At 31.9% G+C, this 25,841-nt stretch overlaps 1 protein-coding gene across 4 annotated transcripts; it reads right to left on the reverse strand.

Annotated features, from left to right (window-relative positions):
- Positions 1-122: 122 nt before the first annotated feature.
- On the reverse strand, positions 123-24,985 carry LOC143226541 (RNA-binding protein Pasilla-like). Of its 4 annotated transcripts, none has more exons than XM_076457632.1 (4): positions 24,644-24,985; positions 5,238-5,381; positions 3,700-3,854; positions 123-3,331 (listed from the first exon to the last, which is right to left on the reverse strand). In XM_076457632.1, the coding sequence occupies exons 1-4, from the start codon at positions 24,675-24,677 to the stop codon at positions 1,973-1,975; spliced, it is 1,692 nt and encodes a 563-aa protein (XP_076313747.1). In that variant the 5' UTR covers positions 24,678-24,985; the 3' UTR covers positions 123-1,972. The 4 variants fall into 4 exon arrangements, with proteins under 4 accessions (XP_076313747.1, XP_076313746.1, XP_076313748.1 ...); XM_076457631.1 differs by lacking the exon at positions 24,644-24,985 and adding an exon at positions 24,344-24,620; XM_076457633.1 differs by lacking the exon at positions 24,644-24,985 and adding an exon at positions 24,061-24,321.
- Positions 24,986-25,841: the final 856 nt, after the last annotated feature.

Raw genomic sequence — 25,841 nt, forward strand, 5'->3', positions numbered from 1 at the left:
ACATGTTTTAAATCACTATATTCATACACTACCTTGAAATGAGGCTTCATCTACCTATATACATATAGTTCAATATAGGCTCTGCATAGAACCTAGGATTTAAAGAAATATAGAAAACTGCATCACTGTAAGAGATGTTTATTGCAATTTCTTTGCAAAACTTGTACATCAAGATAGCAATAAAAACAGTTTAATTTTGAAATTACAAACTAAACATCAAAATTCCTTTTTTTTTTGTTTTGTTAACAGAACCTGTCAAAAACAGCCTTCCTGTAAAAGATTCAATTTCAGTTTGTTTTTTCAGTATGGAAAGCATGTAATAACGTAATATCAGTGCTCATGAGCACTGCATATTTGCTAATGTACACAATTTCAATGAAAGCCCTTTATAAATTACTTACATTTAGTCTCAGATGCATGTATCATCCTCATGCCTGATACTGGCAATAAAGTAATAAAACCAAATGTGACCCATTTCTAAGAAAATGAAAATGTATGATTTAATGTCAGAAGTAACTGAATTATGGAAAAAAAAACAACCTGAAAAACGGAGCATTTACTTACAAATGAATAAGAGTTCAACTGAAAATATACACTGATTTGGAAATAATACATAAACTATAATACAATAATAAATTTTCTTGTTGCCAACTTGGTCACATTTGTTCCAGATACTTGATGACAATATATTAAAAACAAAATTTTGGTATTAAAACAATTTACTTGTTAAACTGTGGACTTGTCATTTTAAATGAACTAATAGCTGATTTGTTTGTTTTATGAACACTAAAATTTGTTACTGTGCAATACACTAAAATAATATGCCCAATGCTATCTAAGTTTGTGACAATTGCATGTAAAAATCCAATGGCTGAAACCTCAAATGACTATAAATTGTGAACTTTTCATAATGTATGTTGAAAATTACTTAAGACAAAAATGCTATTGTGAGCATCATATAATTACACTAATTAGAATAATCACTTTGTCAAAAGTACATTTGCTTAGTTTGGACCAATTAAATGGCACAAAGAACATCATCCTTTCAATCCACACATGACATCATCTGAAAAACAAGTGTGAACTCTCAGGATAACAAAAGTACACACTCATTCACACACACAGTTCTTTAATGTAAATGGAATTATTATTAAACTTCATGAAAAATAACACTCATCAAAACTAAAGGTGATTAGTTCAAATTGACCATGATGTTAATTTAAATTCATCCTTGTACATTTAAGTTTGACAGAACGTAGAATATGGTTTCCATAACACTACAACACAGGAAAAAATAGCCATAAAATGCAAAAGAAAAAACAAGTGACTAAATTTAATAAACTGTAAATTGAAGACTCTTTAAAGAACTGCATATCAGCTTTAAATAAAGCTAACTTATGAACAAAGTTTTGTATAAAACTTCAGATAATCATATAGTCTTAATTACATACATAGATATACATGCATGGTTTCATGGTTTACGGTAAATACAGAACAATCTAACATACCATAATAACAGGTACAGCTGAGAAATGTTGTGGAAAGTACTTTTAATGGAAACATTTTCCTAAGTCTTTGATATCACCATCAGGGTAATAAATTCTCCCTGAAATTCAAATTTCTAAATTGGTTACATGACTAATTTGCAAATTACTAAAGGTTGATTGGATGATCTATTTTGTATAACATACTCAATGAAATAGCATGAAAAATCTTGAATGCAGACGTTTGCGTGTGTATATGTATAATCTTTATCTAGATATAGTACATTACGAACTCAAGGGTCCAATTAGTAAATCTGTTAAATTCTTCAAGTAATAATAATGTTTATAAGTTTAAAGCACACAATGAAGAAGAGAAGACGAGACCAATTTCACAACAACCCTGCAAAACTAAGTCACTGATGTGAGGGTAAACTGAATGAATTTCACGATAAAGTGAATACCGATGCCACTACATCACGATGATGTCATTAACGTATGGTTACAAAACTGTTTTGACGAGCTCTCTTTGCTTCCTCTCCACTGATTTGTTGTTCAATGAGATAATGGGCAGTGCTGACAGTAGATGGAGGGCCAGTTATTGTTACAATACGATTACGTGTTCCAGGTGCAAATATACCTTTTTTGGATATTTGAATGTTAGCTCCACTTAGTCGCTGGATTTCCAAAAGGGACTTCCCACCAGGGCCTAAAATGGCACCAACAATATTTTCACAAACTTCAACTTCTATTTTGGCTGTTTCTCCCTGCTGATCATCTGTTGATGGGCTTTTGTGTATTGCAGAAGGACCAGAATTCAAACATGTTCCAAGACCAAAAGAGTTGTTGTTAATTGGCAGATTAGAAGTATTTGGAGATCCTAGCACAGGAGAGTTGCGTTGGAATGGGTCAAAAGCTGTGGAACCATCACCTTGAAAGTGAAATCTTTCATTGGATCTACTAACAGATGGTGAAGAAAAACCAGGAAACATACCAACACTTGACATACCTGTACTCATGTTTCCTCCCAATGGTCCAAATATGTTTGATCCTCCAGTTAAGGGACCTGAAGTGGTTACTGCACTACAAGCAATATCCATTTCTGGCAAGCCTGTACATGATGTAAACATATTTTGGTTAGGTATATTTCCAGGAGGAATGGGGCAGGTAGCAGGAGCAGAGGAACCTATCCCACCCATCACTGTAGCACCATTCATGCTATTAAACATCGCACCTAAGCCTAACCCTAGTACTCCATAATTTGCAAGAGTGTTCATTGCAGTCGTAATCTCAGCTGTCGCCTGTTCAGAGTATCCATTTCCTCGTAAGATAAGTTTGATATTATCTATACCCTGAGTAATATTACTATTAGGAACTCCACGTGATCCCATACCTGCTGAAAATGGCATAATACTAGCTGTACTTCCCGTTCCCTGGGAACTTCCAAAGTTATTGTTCATTGTTGGACTAATACTACTGAGACTTCCACTTGAACTGTAGCTTGTGTTATTGTTACTTAATCCACCATTTCCTTGACCACAACTTGAAGAAGCATATGGTGACCCTGTAGGATTAAAATTGGCTACTGGACCAGAAATATCTGCATAACTAACATTAAGACAACTGCCACTTTGAGGATCTTCAGCAATTTTGGCCAATATCAAATTAAAAGCTGTCTTATTGTTCTCCGTTTCTCCTATTACTGTTATACATCTCTCAGCCAGGGCATGATCATGTGATTTCTGTGATATCTGAACGTACGCACCACTTTCTTCCTTTATTTGTTTGATGTAGCTTCCGCCTTTCCCAATAATCATCCCCGCAGTACTATTAGGAACTAATATTTTGATCTGAGAGAAAAACAGGCAGAATTATGAACTAGAAACATTTAAAGCATTCTAATAGAAATTGCTGTTCTTTTTTGTTTTAACCCTTAAACTGCAACCATCATCAATTGATGTTGTTGCTTAAGGGTTAACAGATTAATGTTCAAATACTTTTGGTAGTTATATTACAGATATTTAAAACACTCAATTTCATTTACCAATATTTACCCAAATAATTTCTACCCATCACAACAAACTGGAAATGTTCTTAAGATGTATAATTAATATCTAAACAATGTTTGTTTTTCAATCACTATTACAAAAACTTATAATAAGAGTCAACCAATAAGACTTCTTAGATAATTATTTGTTGAACATTTCTTATATCTTACCTGTTTCTCTCGTTCAGCTGGCTGTTTGTGGTCAAAATCTATTGCCATTTTTGCATTAGGATCTGGTTTTTCTTTGATTTTCTCTGTGATAAATTCATGTATCATAGTGATGCCTTCTAAACTGCCCGTAATAAGACAGACTCGTTCTGTTGTACCTAGTTTTGTAGAATACCGAGTTACTTTCAGAAGCATAAAACAATGGATTACTACCTGGAATAGGTATTTATATTTTTAAGTAATGACTAAACAATAGATTTTTTATACACATAAGCACAGGAACATATTGGCTTAATTGGGCTGGGGTCCAACGAGAAGTTTTACTTTATTTAATTTAAGCAATATCTATATTTGAATTTTTTTTTTTTTTTTTTTTTTATTACTATCACCAAACATCCTGCTACACTATCTCTCTCACACACACACACACACACACACACACACACTTGTGACTGTAGCCCTACTAATATTTTCTCTTCCGATGCTGTGCTTATATATTTCTAATGTCTTCTGTTTTTATGAATAATATTAGTTCAGTATGATTTATTTTGTTTTCCAACACTTAAAATACACTGATTTGTAAAACAAAAGTCCACAGAAGAGTAATAGTTTGTGATAAATATTTAAAATGGTACACGGGATGTGTGCACACTGATATTGTAACAGTTATATTCAAATATTTTATGCATCGTTTAATTATACCCTCATATATTTTCTTCTCTAAGAAATATACATCAAGTTCACTACAATCTCTTGTAACAACATTAGAAGGTTGAAAAATTCTATGTACTCTCTCACTTTCAAAACATACATACAAAAAACATCATCAGCCTACAACAGACTTCATATTTTTGATGTAATATTGGCCTGTAAAAATGTTCTAAAAATATATAATTAATATTTAAAGACCACACACCAGCTAATACTCAAAAGCAGTTAATTCTAGCTTAAACCAACAGGCATATATTTTAAAAGGAGTTTAGTGTAATATTGTAGTACCAAAACTTACTCTATTTTAACAATGTCACATACTATTTATGCAATAAGACACATGTACCCAACATTTCTACATGAAAAAAAACACCAACAGCAGATAATACAAAAAAACAGTTTTACAAGTATTCAAGTTACAATAATTTATTAATGAGATATAAGCCAGGATTAAGGGTGGGTTTATTATGACCAAAGCCAAAAAACTTTTGATCTGGGTGATATCCCAGCTAAATAATTAAAAAAAAAAAAAAAATTGGGTAAGGCTAAAATCTCAACTGTAAATATACATTGGAATATGAAATAAAAGGAAATTTAGTAACATCCAACCCTCCTCTGTGAACTACAAGCTGGTAATTCAGAATTATTTTTAGTTAATTCACATTTCTTCAAATAAACAGTATTTAGAAGTTTCATCACTTACACAAGCTCAAAGAACTGACTGCTCCAACAACCTCTCAGATTCTATGGTTAACCAAAAAAAATATGCTGCTGATTTTTAATTTCTACACTTATACTTTTCTAAGAAAGTTCTGTAAAATTATACAAACCTGGATAAAAATCATTTGCTTTGGACATCTTAATTCGAGCACCTGATTCATTCTGAAGTTGAGCAATGGTTTCTCCACCTTTCCCAATGATAGCTCCAGCAGCCACTGAGGGTACAAGGATTTTGAAATGGTATGTTCCATTGGCTGTAAGACGAATATACAAGCCATCTTTATAAAACTCAGTTTTGAAAACTTATCATACTACAAAAGATGAGTTTCACTTTAGCATGCCAGTCCAAGATAAGCAAAATAATTTTGGACAGGAAAAAATTGGTATGTTACTTGTTCAACAAGGGAAGTAAGTTTACAAACATGTTTTCCCATAAAGAAATTTATCTCGGTTTCTCAAGTTATTTTTTCACAGATGCAGCTATTTCTATTTGTCACAATTCCACCAAAACATTTGATATTTATGTTCTTTTCATATTTCATGGCATCATTTATCGGACAATAATTTTTCAGTCATGTTAAGTAACCTACTGTTGTCTATTCCAAAAATAAAAAAATAGTAACATGTAAAGATAAGGTACAACTAGTATCAGAGAATAAACATCAACTTAGGACCAATACAGTAAACATAAACTTAGTACCAATACAGCCTAGAGAGATTAATTTTAATTTCCACTTCATTTTTGAGTAGTTTATTATTACTTGTTTCATTAACCTTTTATTGCAATTACATTCCTTAAATATTCATAAACCAAAAGACCATATGAATAAAACCATCTTATCAATCCCACTTTACACCTAGTGTACAAAGGTTTATTAATAATATATTTTAATAACCTGAACACCGTGCAAACAAGAATGCAATAACATTTTTTTTGCATTTGATCCTTTTATTTTCAGCCATCAATTTCATTTTATATTATTCTTTCCACTGCTCTTTCTTTCATTTCAGGATATTACTCATTTATGAAAAAGACATGGGACACTACTGATTGGCTGTGTATAATTGTGCAAACCCCATTTATTCTGCAAAAGTGGGTATTTTCATTAAAAAACCTACTTGCTTAAAAAGTGGGTGATAAGAAAAAAAAGATATGCTTACACCTATAATTTAGTTTTAATCGAGAAACAAATTGTAATTTTTGGGGAAAAAAGGGGATATTATTTTAACATATTTGTTGCTATTAATAGGGTAGGGAGAGCAGAAATAAAGCTCTATATGACAGAACCGATACAGAAACATATTAGCAATAATTGTGCCCACCCTTATATCCCAAATAAACTAATAGACTCTGGAAACTTAGATTTTTAACTAAGATTTTTTTATGCACCCTATGTTTCTTGACCCAGGGAAAACGTAACTGAAAATAAACCTTCTGCCAGATATTTTTTTTTTACTGGTACAAATTGGACATCCTCCCCAGATTCACAGTAATGCAATGCACTGCAAGCAACATCACCACTCACATTATATTAAGCAGTTTTCTTTCCAGTTTTCTCATAATATGATTTCCTAAAAAGCACACACAAGATTTACTTTTTCTGAGAATAATGTAAGTTAAGCAATTTTTGTTTCTTTTACATATATATGGAAATATATAAAGATTGTATGTTGTATATAGCTGTACAATCTATTGTTTCTTTTCACAGTACCAATGCAAACAAACCTTTTTAAGTTTGGCATTTCTAGCAGAGTTGTCCAAGAAACACGTTGACTTACATACAGACTACGAGTCAAGTTAAACTTGAGGTTTTGTTCCTTAATGAATATGTGTATTCTATATTCAAACACTCAATCAGTGCCAAGTTTTAGTGTTAATCACAACACTCACTATCATAAAAGCAAGATTCTGAAGTAAAATGCAAGTCTGCATGACATGACCCTACTGCAAGTCACTGGACTTCAAAATAATGTCTTTGCTATGAAACAGCCCTAAATGTGGAGAATAAAAAAACAAAACAAAGGAAGCCAAGTTACAAGTTTAGGGACATTATCATCCAAAGACTGAATGAAAATAGTAAAGAATTCTGAAGCATTTAATACTGCATACTTTACACTTAACCATAAGGTATCTTCCATTCATAGCTTAATAAAATTACAAGTAAAAATTGATACCCACTTGCAAAACTTTTAAGTTTTGCAAAATTAACAAGTATGCAAAACCTTTTGCAGATACCATATATAAGAATTCATTATAAATAAAATAAACAAGGCCCAAACCTCACAAGCAGTACAAGTTTGGAAAAAATTCAAACTCATGCAGATAATTTTTTTTTCAGACAGGTAAAAAAAATTGGCCCTTACTTCTATATGACAGGTGATTTACAAATTTAGTATCAAATCAAATTTTTTTCAGACAGGTAAAAAATTGGCCCTTACTTCTATATGACAGGTGATTTACAAATTTAGTATCAGATAATTTTTTTTTCAGACAGGTAAAAAATTGGCCCTTACTTCTATATGACAGGTGAATTACAAATTTAGTATCAAATTTGTAGTATGTAACTAAATTTGACTGAAAAACAAGTAACCTAGGAGAAAAAGTTCAAGAATAAATTAGGTTTTGATTCAGACAATCTATAAACCTATTACAGTAATATGCAGGATTGCTGTTTCTATATTGTAGTAACTTATGAATGCTTTCTTTTAAATGCATCCACACAGATTTACACACACACACTTTTTTTTTTGTTGTAAAGTGTACTTTTGTAATTACTTGTAAATACTCAAATTACATGAACAGCCTCCCATTAACAACATTACACAAAATGTGTCAGACTTTATGAAGTACCTAAACACTGTTCCTATCATTACAAAGTATGTAGAGTTTTTGTTGTTACAAAGTAATTTGTAAAACTAACCAGCCATTCCACATTGGAATACATGGTTTTAGCTATATATATGTAAATGATTGATGATAAACATCACCAAAGTATAAGTTAATACATCATTAACTTTCAAATTACTCAAACTTTTGAGATGATGCTTTTTATATATGATATTAACTAGTGAATGCATCTATTTAAGAAAGTCCCAAGTTATTAAACATTGCTTTATAACACAGATATGCTGAAGAAAATCTTATATTTTTAATATACATAAAATTACTAAAATAAAAACATTAGCAAGAATATCTGCTTCACCCATTTTATTTACAACAACAGCTGTAACAGAAAAAAGTTGGATACAGTTAATGATGGGTAAAATTACTTTGCTATAATGAACAATTTTTTTTTACTGAAGAAGTATTTCCGATAGATAGATACCTCTTTTCACAGAAAGCTTGATGTAAGTTGCCCTCTACTGTTGAAACGTTTTGCTCACCACTCACCTTGATACTCCTACTTACTTCTGCACATTAACATGCAAATGACTAGGCAGCAATTCTTCACCAACAGAAGTGCAACACTACCAATATTGTAAATGGTGACTTCTATAACCTTGCAGCTGTTAAACACTTCAAGACTGGTCAGATGACACCAAACAAAATCACAAGTGGAGAGGCCAGGTAGGAAAATACGAGAGAATACAAGTATTTATTGGAAACATTTTCAGTTTAAAAAAATATTAACTTACTATATGACATCTTACCTCTTGTTACAATAAACTAAAATCATACACTGAACAGGTAGAGAGCTGGTAAGAAGCTGACCCCCCCTCCCCTGGAAGAAGTGCCTGGAGGAAAATGATGGCGTTTGAGAAGGAACTAAAAACACACTCATGGAAAACTACACCACTATTGAGTCAGGTATACTCTTTAGTAATGTGTTACAAAAAAAAAGAAGAAGCCCAGACATCAGCCCCTGGTGTAGAGTGGCTAGGGCACAACAGACCATAAAGGGGATTTTGATCTCAACCAACAACTGGCAGCAATGAGAACTAATCCAGTCCACAGGAGGATTGTAACAATTCAAACATATTTGAGGACTTATTGCTGCACTGGACTCCAATCAACACTCAATCTCCAGGAACTGACATCTGGCATATGGTAGGAAGGAGGGGGCCCCAGCCAGTAGGCAAATTGCAATATATGGCAGAATGCCAACACCTGATGCTATTTGGAATTGATTCCAAGGTTCACAGTAGGAAGGGCATCTACATTGCTAGAATGCCATCACTGTACTCTTGACTGATTGGCATTGTGTACATTCAAGATGATAGGTCTTCATGGTCCACTCCAGTGACTAGAACAACGAAAAAGTGCATTGGAGAGTCCAGAGAATGACAGCAGTGGAGACAGTGCAATGAGTGATCACATCACCATATTTTAAGAAGAAGAGCAACCTTGTTAAAAGGGTCAATCAGTCAGCACTTCGAGGCATCTGAAATTGTATATCAGGTCCAGAGGAATGATCAGGAAAATGAAAAATATAAGAACTGAGAAAAAAAGTAGTGAACACATTAGAATGAAATTGTTCAAACTTCAAGAACAATGGGAATATGGATTTCAAGGAAAGACTATATAACAAAACAAAGACAGATTCAAATGGAAAACTGCATTCAGGTGCCAAAAAACCAAAAAAAAAAAGATGGTACATGAGGAACTCTAGGATAGGAAGGACAAACTCTTTAGACAGACAAACAGCAATATGTATACCACTTATGCCAGTAATCCACCATGGAGGAAGGATGAACCACAAAATAAATTACATGCTGAGAAAGTCCAACTAATCAAGTATGAAACTAGATAAAAGATACATATAAAGGAGGAGTCAGGTATGGATGAATGAGTGACACTGGAAAGCAAATGATGGAGGAGTGTTGGAGATAAAGTAAAAGAAAGGGGAGGCAACAATAAAAACTGGCCTTGTAGTGGAAATAATTGGAAGCTAGCCAACACAAAGTAACCATTAGAATGCTACAATGAGTTTCTTTAACATGTAGGCTCCCAAGCTGATTTTGCCAATACTTTCCAGGGTCCCACTACTCATTTTACAATTACCTTTTTTTTTTTTTTAGGAAGAGTGTATATGTAGATGTTGTGTCCCAGCCAATAAGTGGCCCTTTAAAAAGAAATAGAGCATGACTCACTGGTGGATCATGTGATAGCCAAACTAGCTATGGCAAAGATACGTGGGAGAAAAAAAGAAAAGAAAAGGATGTGCATATAGGTACCAATCCATCTAATACTAACCGAGAGCAGACTGTTCCAAGAGGATGAGGTACATGACACCAAAACTGGGGAAGTATTGTGCTGAGAAGAATGGTAAAACCATCTATATCTGGAACACCCTACAAAGCACAAAAGAGTAATTGAGGATCATTTTGCAGGGATTATTTTGTCAGGATGGGATAACCAAACCATGACGAGATTCAGGGCATCCAGATGATAACATGCCAAGAGATGAAGGTAGTAAGTCCAATATTTGAAAACAGAGGTCTGTCAATCGAGTGCCCTTTGCCCAGCAATGTATGATACTACTGTAGAATTGTTGGAACAGACCATCAACCAACCACTCCCGAAAATCCCACAGGAAAGGAGGGCCTACAGAACAGAAAGAAGTTCCAAGAAATCAACATGCAGAAAGCAACTGGAAATAGACCGTCACCCCTAAACCTCGCAAATAACAAGATACACCCTCAAATGAGAAGAATCTGTAAAAGGTGACATTCTAGATAAGGAGAAGGAACATCCACAGTAATACTGTTCTGATCTAACCACCAGTATAAGTCACTTTGTAAGGGGAGAAGAAAGGATAAGAGGGTCAATCTAAGGGATCTTGTACAAGGCTCCAAGAGGAATGTGGGCTTCAATAGAAAGCCATGCCTCCAAAACAGAGAGAACCTCTCATGCAGTAAGAGAAGGAAAGGATGAAATAATACATACGAGACACTTCACAGCTTGCAACTGAAATGTAGCAGTTAAGAGCCCAAGGGAATTGAAAAACATCTTGACATCAACCAAAACTTTTGTGAGTGTGAAGAAAATATTTCTATACATTGACAAGTCAACTTAACAAGACAGCATCTTGGAAAAGAAATTGAGGGAGTAGGACTGAGTAATCTTGTGAGGAAGCCAGAAGCAACCACATGTCCATATAATAATAAAAGAAACAAAGGCCCCTGGAGTGAATCAGCCAGAAAAAAAAAAAAAAAAAAAAAAGGATTTCAAGGAGAAGAAAAGGAAATGGGACTGAGACAGCAGAAGAGATGAATGGAAGTAGAGGAACAGACTTACAGAAGTGACCTTCAGAATCCATGGAATGATTGCCAAGTATTGTCAAACATTGGTAAATTAAAGCAGTCCAGTCCCCAGTCACAACCCAATAAGAGTGGTCAGAGTAAGATGAATAAGGCAAAAAAGTAATCAAATGATCATCCTCAGTATATAGGGGTCGAGGCACATTGGCCCTCAAATGCAAATATTCTCCAAAACGACTCTCATAAGCCCCAATATTCAGGAAAGGAGGGAACAAAATAATAATCCAATGGCTCATCCTTGAGAAAGGCAGGTGTGAAGCCAGAGGAAAAAATAAGAACAGAAGATAACATAGCTGAATAATCATTTCTATCAAAGGATAAAGGATGTTAACAAGTCCTTCAAAAATGATATGACTGACAGACATATTCATGAGGAGAAAAAAAGACTAGTCAAATCTAAAACTTCCCAATCACTGATTGATTGTTTGGAATTAAGCATAAAGCTACACAATGGGATATCTGTGCTCTATCCACCATGGGTTTCAAAACCTGGTTTCTAATGGTGTGAGCCTGCAGACATATCTGTGCCAATGAAACCTTTCCGATTGTTGCATGATATTAGTTAACTCCCAATAGACCAGAGTCATCACATTATGGGCTAAGAATCAAGGTCCTGACTCACTGGATGTGTTCAGTAATTATGTTGCAGTAATTCTAGTTGTGACCCATAGCAATGAGTGCATAACTCATGAAATTAAATGAAGAAAGAAAAAAAGTTTGTAACTCTCCACAAAAGAGAATGAAATAATAAAAACAATGTATCTAAAGTAGAAAAATTAAACATTTGTGGATAAGCAAATGAAAGTACTTATGATAATACATCTATTCTAGAAGACTTATCTAAGTAGTAGTTAACATGTGCAAGATTAAAGAGGGTACAAATTTACAATAAGGGATAGTATCTCACTCCTTTTGGTGAAGGTTGCTGCATAATCATTTGGATGTTAATATGCAGAGATAAATGAGAGTATCAAAGATAGTATTAAGCAAAAATTCTGCAAACAGAGAGCAGCATAAGTCAAGAAAGCTTTCAGTGAGAGAAGGTTAGATATTCAGGATGACAAGAAACACTCTTGGAGTGAAACTATATCCTCAAGACAGATGGTATGGGTATTAAAACTTCAATTTAAATAAATTACATAACAATGTTTTGACCTTCTTAGCTCATCTTCAGGTTAACCTTACATCTCAAGGTAAGATATTATATAAGGTATTTTCCAACGTAAGAGGTCAAAACTAATCAGAGAAAACAATTTAAAATGACCAGCGACAAAGATTATGATATACACACATTACTATGAAAGGTCACATGACTTTTTTTCAGGTCAATAAGTCAACCAACAGACAAACTGCCATCGACCATAACAAAGTAACTATAAAGAGATTTCTTCAACAGAAGTGCAAAGTTTACTTTCTTATAGTTTTTCTATCATGTGAAAGTACACCATCATACTCTCAATAAATAGTTCTGTCATACTCACAGTGGTTGCCTTGTGCACAAACAAGTAAAATTTTATCATCACTAAAGCATAAAAGAAATATGAGTTGATAGAACGGATATTTCAGTGTTGAGAAGTGCATAGCAATTCTTAGAAAATGAAGTTCTCATAACGTATTTTCATGAATTTATAGCACATGCAAGTTCCCTTAAGCCTGATGTACAAAATGCTCCAATATTTTACAAAGTATACCATCTAGTTGAAAAGTAAGAAAGAAATTGATCTCTTAAAAATTCAACAGTCAATGCATCTTTGAACAATATCCAGCAATTTTATCAATTACAGAATAACAGCATCAGGTTCACCAATAAGTTCCATTTCAGAAAGAAAAAAGTAATTAATCACTGAAAAAAAGAAAAAATAATAGCTGCCGAGTCTTTGTTCTGTCTTCAGGATACTGCATATTGTGTAGCATTTTGAAAATGTTTTTTGTATAAATTTACACAATAGATTATCTGTGTGTGCTCTGTCCACCTTCAAAAGCCAGTCCAGGGATTTTAGCACTGAAAGTTACTGGTGACACTCTGGAACATCCATGAAAAAGAAGAATACTTAAACTTTCCCTTATTATTTCATGAGGCTTTGCTTAATGCCAGGTTTTGAATGATACCTCTGGAAACAAACGTGTCAACAATGATTTATACTTTTTTTTAAGTAGACATCAACTAATGGTATCAAATGCAGGTTTAAGTAACTGAAAAGGGTATAATTTAAGACTGATAAGATGACAATTTGGTGATGTTTTCTGAAACATAGTTGGGAAAAATCAGGCTAAATTTTTAATTCAACATGGTCACCAACACTCGTATAATAATATCATTATAAAAAGTATTTTCAAATAAAGTGTTTGTTACTTATAAGCAATTTTGTTAAATACACCTACACATTCAAAAGATTTTAAAATTTTCTAATCTGATAAAAACAATTAGTTACTAGGTTGTGTAGATGTAGATGCTCATGGTGATTTACTAACCTTATGTTTGGTGGTTTACTGAAATTTATTGTAAATAATCAATCTTACTTGTATAATTTACTGATCAACTAAGATCCATCAATACCATGCCAATATCTAGAGATGACAGGAAAATATATGTTTTTAACAGTAAGAATTTTTACATGGATGGATAAAGGAGTACTTGCAATATTTTGGCAAATTTTTAATACCTTCCCAAAAATTAATTTTTCAATAATTTAAAAAGGTTAAATTTTATAATTTGTGTTAAATATAAGACAAGGTTAAGTTCCATGGCACTTTGTGTTAAATATAAGACAAGGGTATTAGTTCCAATGGCAACAGTATTTTTTGTTAAAATGGAAATTTGATTTAAATATAAAAAAATTATTAACCTAATACTAATAACCTTTCAAACTCTGTATTAATTTCAAGATTTTTTGTAACTCAACTCACTAAGATCCTGTAATCCAAATATTCACAGATCTTCAAGAAATTTGGTACACAGATAATAATAATAATAATAAAAGCCAATATTTTATACATATATTCATGGATCTCCTACCTACCTAATTCTTTTATAATTTTCAAATTATGACTTTGCATTTCAAAATGAAATACTAACATTACAATTAACATAAATATGTTCATACAATTAACTGAATCATATTCTGCAGTAATTAAATTGTTCAGTAAGCATACAGTTGCTTTTAAGGTTAAACAAACACTTAAAAAATAAACATTCAAGCCAATGTTCAATCTGCAAAATATGTAAACCATAAAATATTGCAAGCACCATTTCTATGATTAACAAAAACTCATGGTTAACCAATGTTAGGTTCTAGCTTGTAAGGTGTGACAGGGGCACGGAGTGGGTTCCATCTGAGAACTCAAAACTGACATGCACATTTAAGGAAGGTAGAAGTTGTAAGAATTTGTTAGTAGAGTTCATAGGTTGGAGAAGAAATTGAAGGCTACCCTAAATAGGGTAGAGGCAAATGATAGAGTGAACTGTGGGAAATGATAACTGGATTTAAAGTTTCTACATGTGAAAAAAACAGCAGCTAATGAAGACTTTCAGGAAGATAAAAAACAGCAGTAATACAGCTAGTAGTAGTGGATTTAATTAATTACCGGGATCTAATAAGCAACAGATTCAGCCTTTGGCTCATGCAGATAAACTAATGGAGGGAAGAATAACAAATAGGAGAGACAGAAGTGAGAATAAAAACATGAAGTTATAGTTTAAAATAATACTTTAGTATAGCATATGGATAGGATAACCTGTAAGGTAAAGAGAGAAAAAATAATTAGATTATGCTACCCAGGATCACAGGTAGAGTGGTTATTACTAACAAAGCAAGTACTGATACTGATGCAGTCTTTGTATTGCACTTAGGACTAATGATGTTTGAAAGGGTGGGTAAAAAACTACTTAAATACCAAGCATTAATAATAGCATTCAAAGAAAAGGAACATAACTAAATTCTCTCATGGATGCTGCAAAGACTTAACTGTGGGAATGAAATTACAAGCAAGTTACTATAGTTGAATGCTAGGCTTAGGTTAATGTGTTGGCTGATGGATTTGCAAGATCAATTCAAAGGTAAATGTAGCTTTTTTTTGGTTGGTGTCCTACATTTAAATGGGGTAGAGGCTGGTTTGTTTGTAAGGTCTATTAACTCAGCTATAAAAGGGTGGCTTTAAACTAGGTATAAGACAGTGGTGAAATTATATAAATTTAATAAAATAAATTAAATAAAAAAAAATTTAGAAACATTATGTATGAAAATGTACAAAAATAGTTTTAACAGCAAGCTCAACTATTATTATTATTATAATGTTTGAAGGATAACATTAGAATACTGGCTGGAACAGATAATTTTGACATAATGAGAACAAACGAATATTGATTAGTTGTTGACAATTTTGATGACAAATTTCATTGATATACAGGGTTATAAGTTAATTAATAAAGTTCTGAAGTTGTAAAATTTGAATAGACTCAACCTCATTGCCATTAGCTTTGTTATTCTCAGAACAATACTACTGTTAATAGTTACAGAAGGAGAAAATGTTTGTAGTTGGAATTTGTTATAGAGTGCATAATGACAGTGAATAAAAACTACCATGAGATAAATAATTCAACTGTTAATAAAAACATAGATTTTAACTTCATACATGGAGACTGGGAACATCTTGATGCAAGAGATCAGTGCTCAATTGAATTTAATATTTTGCTCAAGTGGAAATAAAGAATAAGATTGTGTCCAAATTAAAAAACAACAACCAGATTTTGAAGTTACAACAGAGTTTCTTGCTGTGAATTCAGCAACTGAATTATTTGTAGATAATCATCACACAAGTTTCTTTCAAAAATTAAACCTCAAATATTCCAAATAAGCATTTTCCTTATAGAAAAATTGGTTGTAAGTAGAAATCAAATGAGCTTCCAAAGGGTATAAAGGATAAAATTGAAGAAAAAGTATTAAATATATACTAAGTTTAAATTCATTGCAATAATGAGAGGTTTGGACAATTACAAAATCAAGAGTTGTTCAAGCAGTAAATAAAGTATGATAAAGGCTGGCTGAAAATTTAAAGATTGATAGTAAGGATTTCTTTAAACAGAATATGGGTAAACAATGTAAGGAACAGAGTACAACCTTTAAAAGGATGATAAAGGAATGCTAGTATCTAACAGATACAGGATTGGTGGATTAATAAATGACTTTTTCTTCAGTTTCTACTGTTGAAGATTTACGCAGTTTTAAGTTTAAAGATCGATAAAGCTCCAGTGTAGATACAATTTAAACAAGGTTAAGGGTTGGATATGAGAGTTACTCACTACTTATAAGTTTGTGAAACAGGAAGTTAGGGCACCAAAAAGGATGTACGAGAAAATGTTTTGAAAAAGTCTAATAAAAGATGCTTCACAATGCCACTTAAACTTTAGAATTTTATTGGATACTCAACATGGTTTCACTAACCTTACCTTACAAAAATCTTTTGACATTCTTTGAAGAAGTTACTGTTTATGTAAATAAGGATGCAGATTTGGTGTATCTGGACTTTTTGAAAGAATTTAACAAGGTGCCACATAAAATAATTACCTTTGTTAGCATGATAAAAGTTAGTACCATCATAAAAACTTAAGACTTTTTACAAGGCAGTCAATTTTTGAAACTGCATGATTACTTAGTATCAAACTTTATTACACATTATAGTTTCATTTCCAAGTTTTTGTAGAACGCTAAATATAGATACAATATAAATCAGTAATGATTTTTACGCACAACTAAACCTTGATAACACGGCATAGAAAATATTACAATTATGAAGTGTTTTTGGGGTTGTTTTTCAAATGCTAAGTTACAAGAAATGTGTGCAGAGAAGTAGGTTTGAGAAAATAACAACATAGTAATCACATTCAACATATCAAGGGCAGTAACCATACTTCAGTAGTGACATCAAACTGTTACTTAGATCCAGCAGATGTATGTATTCATGTTTTCCGATGACTATCTCCACCTGACCTTGAGGTAACAAGGATTCCTGACATTATATCAAGAAATGTGAGACTTGCATCTTATGACATGTGAATAGATTAATTAAAATGTCATTTCAATCCTGAATTTAACTTTTAAAATGCTTATCCGAGTACAAGTAAAAGCTAACCAATTACAGATTATATCAGGGGACAAAAATTGCAAAGTTGAAGATTTAGATTTCCTTTGAAACTAAACACAAAGGTTGACCTCATACAGATGATAGTGAATGATGATAAATAATTAGATGCTACCTGAATATATTCAAGTACTTTGGAAGAAGATAAAATTACTTGGCACTGCCAAGAATCTTGTTTAACTAGTTGCAAAAAATTGGCATCTCAAAAGTAAATTATAAAATCTTTTCTTTGGAAAATATTCCTTGTTTTACTTAGTGTGTGAGAAAGGCTACAGTATGAAGATTTCTAAGATCATAATGAAAATCTTACTCCTTAGAATTTGTTTCCTCATTTGTTCATAACTGAGTGAAACTTTATGATGAAACAATGTCTTAGAAACAACAATAAAAATTTTCAGACAAATGAAGATTGTATTACTGTATAAAACAAGGCTTAAGCACTTGATTGAAGAAAATCCTGAAATATATATGGTTCTACTAAAATGGGAACAATGACTAGGTGGTATATATCTAAATAACATATTGCCATAATTAATTTTAAGATCAAATGTAAAACATTTTGAATCACCGAGTACGAAGTGAAAGGATAAAGTGAACTTTTCAATATTCAGTTTTTCGTGTTACTGTTTCCTTCTCTGCAATATAGACCTCTCATGTGTACCATTTGTCTGTTTTCTCCCTCAGTAGCGGTAAAAACACTGTTCTGTCCAAGAGAGTTACAAAAACATTAAAATGGCCTAAAGGATCAGTTTTTTTTGGGAGCAGAAATTCCACTTAATACCATGACCATATATAAAATTGATGTGTATACTGATACACAACATTAGCATTAAATGAAATAAAAATAAGAAAAAAATAATTGAGGTCTTCCAAAGATTTTTTGTATCATCAGAAAACTTTTGAAATATTACAGTTCAAGAGGCTATATGAATTGTTGACACAAGTAGGAAGAATAATTACCCAACATCCCCCTTCTCCACAATCCTCTGACCAATCATCAGTCACATTTTCCTTACTAGAAAATGGTGTTTATTACAACACCATTTTCACCACCATCCAGTTTATAGTATCCAACTTAATAATTAATGTATTTTAAGAGCAATTTACCAAACAAGATATGCAATATTAAATATGGTATTCTCGTCCCATAAAAGTAGAAGTCCTATTGGGAAACAAGTTGCTGACAAGACAAACAAAACAGTTTAAAACCATGCCAAGAATTATTTAGCAAATTCTAACTATACAAATCTTTTCTAAGTAAGTTTGACAACATTCTTAATTTTTATATAGCAGGTATGTGTAGTTAATATTTCCCAACAATTTTGTTTTAAAGGACAACATAATTTTCTAAGAATATTCCTATAAGATTGAGCACTTTCATCAAACATGTAAAGCAGGCTAATAAGCAACTCCCAGTTTTCACAAACATATGGAACTTTAAGCATAATTACTCTTTACCCTATTGTCTATATATTCAAATGCCTACAATTACAATGTCACAGTTTCAACTAAAATGCTTAAAGTTTTGTTTATTAAGCACCTGTCTTTAATTTTTCAATTTTTAACATGCTACAACTGCATTTATTAATTTTTCATATTATCTGTCTATTATTAAAAAATGTATTTTTAAAAGCTCTTAAAGCATTCTAATTTTATGTACTAACTCTTAATACCAATGACACCTAACATGTTCAATACCACTAAATATTTTAACTCTGCCAACTTTATACAAAGTTTTTGGTAGTGGTAGAGATGCAACCTGGAAAACAAATTAAAAATTGTATACCAGAACATTTTATTCTTCAATGATTTAAGAAATAGCTCTTGATACCTTAGCTCATTAAGTTAAGTAGTGGTGAAAGCAGACTGAATTGTAAGCCTAAATGCTATACAAACAAGTTTCTCTAAATTCTTAAATGTGAAAATTTATTGTGGGATGTTGGTTAGTGTTTTTTTGTATGTGGGTTTGTATTATATCATACTTTTGCTGTTCTGTTATTACTTGTCAATAATTTTAAAATAAAAGCCCTAATTTACAAAAAGTGTAGGAAGATTTTTTTCTCTCTTCATTAAGCCTAATTTTTTTGGTCTTACATTGTAGCCTTGAGAATTTTCTACAGGCCAAGTACTAGACAAACATTGTGATAAATATGGTGAAATTCTTACAGATTATTCATTTTTATATTCGTATTGTGAATCCAGCATTCATGGTGAGAAGAAAAAAAAACAAATACAATGAAAATTTGTCCTCTAAACAAATGTTTTGTCTCTAAGAATGACATTTTGAGATTCAGAGGTGGTATCAGAGTATTTATATTCTTTACTCACAAATTTGTTTGCTGAGCTGCTCCAATTGCCTCACTGCATTGCTCTCCACTTTTGGCATATACTCATAACATTGTTATTTCAAATATTTAAAAAATGGTAACACTTTATATAAAGTTATATTTTAGCTAATATGCATCTTCTAACTATGCACAAATCTGGAAAAATACAACAAAATACATTTTCTTCATGGACAACATTTCTTCCTTAACTCTCATTAGTTAATAGTTTTTCAAATCAGAGACCAATTTCCATTTTAACTATTTCTCCTGTACTTATGGACATGCAGATTCAAAACCAGTTCGGAATATGAGGGTAAATTTAGATGGACTGCTTAATAACCTACATCAACATTACTTCTCCACAACTGGTTTAAAAATTGTGAACATTAAAATATTTTCTGTAAATGATGCAATACACATCAAGGGATCAATAGATGATCAAGGGTTTGTGTGTTTTATTTATGGATTATGAAGGTAATTGGAAAACTATACAAGTACCTAATTAAATGAGATATATCCTAACCTTGTCTTTTTTGGTTGTTTAGCTAATGCCTTATTTAAAGAAACAATCAAGTGTTTATTATAAGAAATGCATTTGCAAGTGTTCAAACACATTTGAGTAAGGAGGATCAAATAATAAAAAAAGATAGATGGCTCTTCTTCACATTGTGGATGCCTATTAAGGATTAGTTACTGAATTCCAAGAAAACACAGGACTAAGAAGTATTTGCAAGCAGCCACAATAAGTTGACCCACATCTACAGAAAACACATTTGATGGTGTCTTGTAGAAATGAGTGCTAGACTATTTGCAACCAATCTCAAGTGCTATCTATCACTAAGCTGTAACATTACTAATCAATGCAGACTGAGATAGTTCTCTTCAAGAAGTTAAGATAATCTTATGAAGATTCACCCTTGTCAGCTTCTGTAGAACAATGTTGAAGATGAAATTTTTCAGTCACCAAAACTTTTGTTTTTCTCCTATCAGTTAAAAGCTAGGAGTTGGAGTCCAGAGGTCAAAACTCAAAGAAATATGACAAACCAAGGTCACAAACATAATCACCAAGGTAGCTAGCCATATATCAAACAAGGTCCATAGGTTGTTTCTCTGTGTGTGCAGGCCAGCAATCACCTAAAGGTATTAGTCTGAAGCTTTTCATCCACAACAATGGTTGCTACTATTTGATTATTCAGTATTACAGATTGTATAACACTACCCAGACTGTACTCTAACAAACATGCTGCAACAGGACTGCACAACATCAGAGATGAAAGCCCAAGTTTGGGATCAAGCTAAACTTCTCTAGCATGTAAATAAGCAATGACATTATTCATCAATGGCAATATTGTTGTGTACCAACCTATTTCGTGATCCTTAAAAAATGCAAGCTTGAAGAAATTTTTCATGAAGTTTGTCTATCTGCTGAGCCCACTGCTAGGCATTAAATCCCAGATTTTAGTGTTGCAAGTCTGTATACTTACCACTGACAGACTAGACAAAGTAATTTTCTTAAAAATGAAAACCTCTAAGCTAATTTTCAACTTCCTTATCAGTATTACTAACTAGTCTACTCACCCCAATTTCCTTCATATTTTATGGTACAGCACCTCAAACTCAAGTAGTTTGTCATTATTTTCTATCTTAGTTTAAACAGTCCCTAATAAAATTCTCCAGATCTTCTCCAAACACTTACTTCCCATTCTGATTAGGCAGTTTAAAAGATGCAAGCATCTCTCCCTTACACACTTAAAGATATAACTATAATAATTGTTCAATTTTTTTACACCTTGCTTAAATATTTTTGAAAAAAATTTACATATGAAAAAAAACTCCTAATAGTGTTCACTATTTCTATTCTTAAAGCTCTTTGTACCTATTTATCAAATTCTCAGATCTCCCACAACCAACACCTTACATGTTCATGATTTAACTTCTTAAATTACTTATAATTACACTTTTCTCTCATTCATAAGTATGTTTGCTACAAAAGATTTTAAAAGCTTCTAATATAACATCTTCAATATTTTCATTAATACAAGACTGAGCTATATTGATAATACCAAATATAATTCCCTAAGTTTCAGATTTTATTAAATTTATCACACAGTTCTATAGCAAATATCAAAGGTAGGTAGGTTTATTTCAACTTTCTGACCAGTTTAAAGAACTAAAACTGATATGAACAATAACCCAAGGTCAAAGAGTTTCTCATCTTCATTTAAAAAGTTTCTAATAATTAAATAATATAAAAGTGTATTGATATGTTACAATAGTTGAAATTATGGACTGCTTCTACTCGTTTGGAAATGACGTTGAGCTCTAGGTTAAGTCCTACAATAAATGTGACACAATCTTAAGAGGTAATAAAAGTTTGGAGGAAACTAATTGTTCTAACTAGGGTTACCATCTGACCTGCATTTTATGGAACCATTATTTATTGAGTAGTAAACTGTTACATTTGATCCAAGTAAAAATAAAATACAAGTTTTTCCTTTGTTTGCCAAAGACGTATCAACATTTTTTAAACCTTAATTTCTTTCAGTGTTACAACTCAAAATTCTTAGAATTTTGAAACATTCTCAAAAGTGTTCCTTTTTTAGTGCATAATTATTTTAAACTTTGGTTTCCCTTCAATGTTATTTCACAAAAATTTAGAAAATTATGAAACAGCAAAAACCAAAAACATTGCTTACTTTTTTGCTGTACAAGTGGTAACTACAGTCCCAAATAATATTTGTAGAATATTAAACTTATCCTAATAACAGAAACAACCATTCCTTCACAACTTGTGTATCAGCAGCAATCAAAGAATTTCAAAAAATAACAGTTACACACACATAATGATCACATAGAAACCTCATCATGAAATCAGCTTCATTAATTAACGGTGTTTAAGGGTGATAAAGAGTTGGTATCACTATCAACAACATGCACATTGTCATAATTTATGCATAATAGCAACTAAAAATAAATATTCAAGTTAATGCACTGAAAACATTTAATAGAATAAAATACTTCACAAGCACTTCTCAAATGGCTCCCATACTGATGGGCCCAAACCTGTGTAGTCTTGTGTGGTATGAATCTGGTTGTACCATTTCCACATCACTTACATATCTATATAACATACAATTCATTTCATACTCTTTTTTTTTTTTTTATACAACTTAAAAGCAGTAATATTCACTTTTATAGCTACAAGATTCACATATATATGTCACCTCTACCCACACTTATGTATGTAAATAGTAAAAAAAAAAAAAAAGAATATATTACTACATAATAAAATCTTCAATACATTATTTTAACCAACACTGTACAAGTTATTTGACTAGTTTTAATAAGTAATAAAATGTAAATATATTTTCCATAGTTTCTACCTTACGCAGTCGTTAGGTTCATTGTTGTGAACCTGACGACAACCACAGAAGGTCAAAACATTGTATGCTCCTCTACATAGAATTTTCTCAATCCATACCAGTTGTTTTTACTTGCATGTTTTTCTCTACAAGTGGGTTTTCTCATCATCATGCATTATATTTTCCATATATTCTAGTGGTAGTATCTGGGACAAACTCCCACCTTTACTATTAGCAATCACAATACACATTGTGTTAAGTACATACTTACTCTATGCTCTTCCCAAATTCAACAATATTAAAGAAATGTGTAATATTAATAAGTTTCCACGACTTAGATTTTGTGCAATTGTAATCAAGAACTGTACTTAGTGTTATAAGACAAAAACATTTTCTTACTTTTTACGTTTTATCACTCTAGAACCAAACAATGGAATATAAAAAACTAATTTATTATCACAAATCACCATTGCAGAAGTATGAAAATTAAAAATAAAAAAACTTTAAAAATTGTTAGTGGTCTCCACAACGTTGTAAAATACAAATTCCGTTTTCCATAAAACTTTTTTCATGAAATTGACACATTAAATTTTTTATATATTTTTAAAAAATAAGTGTAGTATAAGCCTTTTTTTTTTTTTTTAAACTCGAGTACCCAGTCCCATCCACTTTTGTCAATCAGAGTGAAAAATTACACCACAATTTACAGGGGCTGCCATTTAATTCTTTCTAAACTTTAAAAACTAAAGATTATAACTTCAACGTATTTGTTGCATAAATATTATTAAATAATTTTATTATATTAATAACTAAACTACAACCCAACAGTCTTGTTTCAATCATACCAACAACTGCAGAAAAGTCACAATGAAACATTTTTTCCGCATAACAAAAAGCTGTGCTAAACCTTTCCCAAGATATTCAGTCAGACCCATACAGTTCCACCAAAACCAAAAAGTAACACCGGTCCAAGGCTTTATTACAGACGGCGCTTTCGTCCGTATACTTCCAGATATCGTGCAAAACATGTTTTTCACCCATTGCCCATACGTCATACAAAACAAAATGATTTCTTTATATAACTATTGCACTTTACGTTATAACAATTTGAATTTGCTAATCTGATACCTCCTGTTTGGTTGGATCTCTTTATAACGCATATGTCTAATTCACTATCCAAAGGCCTTTTCCTTGTATCACTTATATCTGAATCCCGACACCCATTCACTCCTATACTCGTCGCCATCTTCTGCTCGAAACGTCGATCTTCTGACGTCAAAGATGACGTCACCATTGTAGAAAGACCATTCTCATAAAATAATGTTTAATATAGTATGAATTAAAAAGAGTTTAATTGATGTTATAAGTGAATTTTGATTGCAAGATGCCCGCTTTTGAGCTAACAAGTTTACAGTTGTTGTAAGTTACCTGATTGCCAAGCGATCCTTCTCCCTGGGAGCATTGGAAGACCATATACTGACGAAACCTTCTCTTATTTAGTCATTTCCTGCTGAACGGCGACACGTGGGCTCCTGGGATCTTTAACTGATTGGCTAGAACCACGTGAAACAGAAACTAAAAAAATTGTACTAATCAGTTATTTTTGCTCCATTTAAGTTTATATTGAAATGTAAAATGATCTAAATGCTAATAAGTTTCATTTGAATTATACTATCATCGTGAAAACGCGACAGAAACAACATTTCAAATGATTTCCTAATATAACAACAACAGGAAAATGACACGTGCTCCAGATTACGACTCATGCTCGCTCAAATGCAAACGTCATACTGCTGATGTTCTCTATGGAATTTTGAAATTAGGCAGTTTATTTATATATTGAATTTAAGCTTATCTACAGAGTTTCAGTAAAATATAATCAGAAGTTTAAAAAACAAAAAAGGCTGTGAATAATCAGTATGTATAAAGTACTTGTATAACTAATGTTGCATACATATATACATTCTTTTTAAAATTTATAAACTAAAATATCGAATGAAATTATGTACATATTAGAATCTTATTCAAAACAATTACAGATGACAGCGTCTATTGAGCAACAAAAACATTAATTATTTTAATAAACCTAAAAATCTTATAAGATTTTCCATATCAATTACAGCTTAATATACACATATATATAACCGGTAAGTGTAAGAAAAAGTGTTGGTACAGATTATTAGTGAATAAATGCATGTTTTATTATATGTGTAGCTGTAGCATGAATGTATAAAAAGTTCCCTAATGATGGTGCAGTGTGTTAATTTAAAATGTGTTCAACAACCAGTTTGCAAGAAAATGCAACCATGTTTGTGTGATTTTAAGAAGTGTAATTAATTGCAATTTACCTTTTTTTTTCTCCCAAAATTACCAGTTACATGTTTCTTTTTTTTTTATATAGAAGATCCACATGGGGCTATCTGCTGTGTCCACCGAGGGGTATTCAACCGCTGAATTTAGCGTTGTAAATCCAAAGTCTTACCGCTGTTCCATGGGGCAAACCAGTTAAGAATAAGTATATAACAATATACATTTCTTGAGGGTAAATCAACTTTGAGATTAAAAATCAAATACGTGTTGCCAAGTTAAGGCACTATTAATCTTGTTTGCAGAAGCACAAAAAATA

Source organism: Tachypleus tridentatus, chromosome 9 (assembly GCF_004210375.1).
Source record: "Tachypleus tridentatus isolate NWPU-2018 chromosome 9, ASM421037v1, whole genome shotgun sequence".
Taxonomy (NCBI): domain Eukaryota; kingdom Metazoa; phylum Arthropoda; class Merostomata; order Xiphosura; family Limulidae; genus Tachypleus; species Tachypleus tridentatus.

What these genes read in the sequence shown, in the direction of transcription:
- LOC143226541 (XM_076457631.1), bottom strand. Translation starts at nt 24,509, where the DNA reads ATGGTGACGTCATCTTTGACGTCAGAAGATCGACGTTTCGAGCAGAAG. An exon ending in GAGATCCAACCAAACAGGAG is followed by an intron (nt 5,382 to 24,343) that starts GTATCAGATTAG and finishes TTCGTCTTACAG; the next exon opens with CCAATGGAACATACCATTTC. An exon ending in CAGCTGAACGAGAGAAACAG is followed by an intron (nt 3,332 to 3,699) that starts GTAAGATATAAG and finishes TTTTTCTCTCAG; the next exon opens with ATCAAAATATTAGTTCCTAA.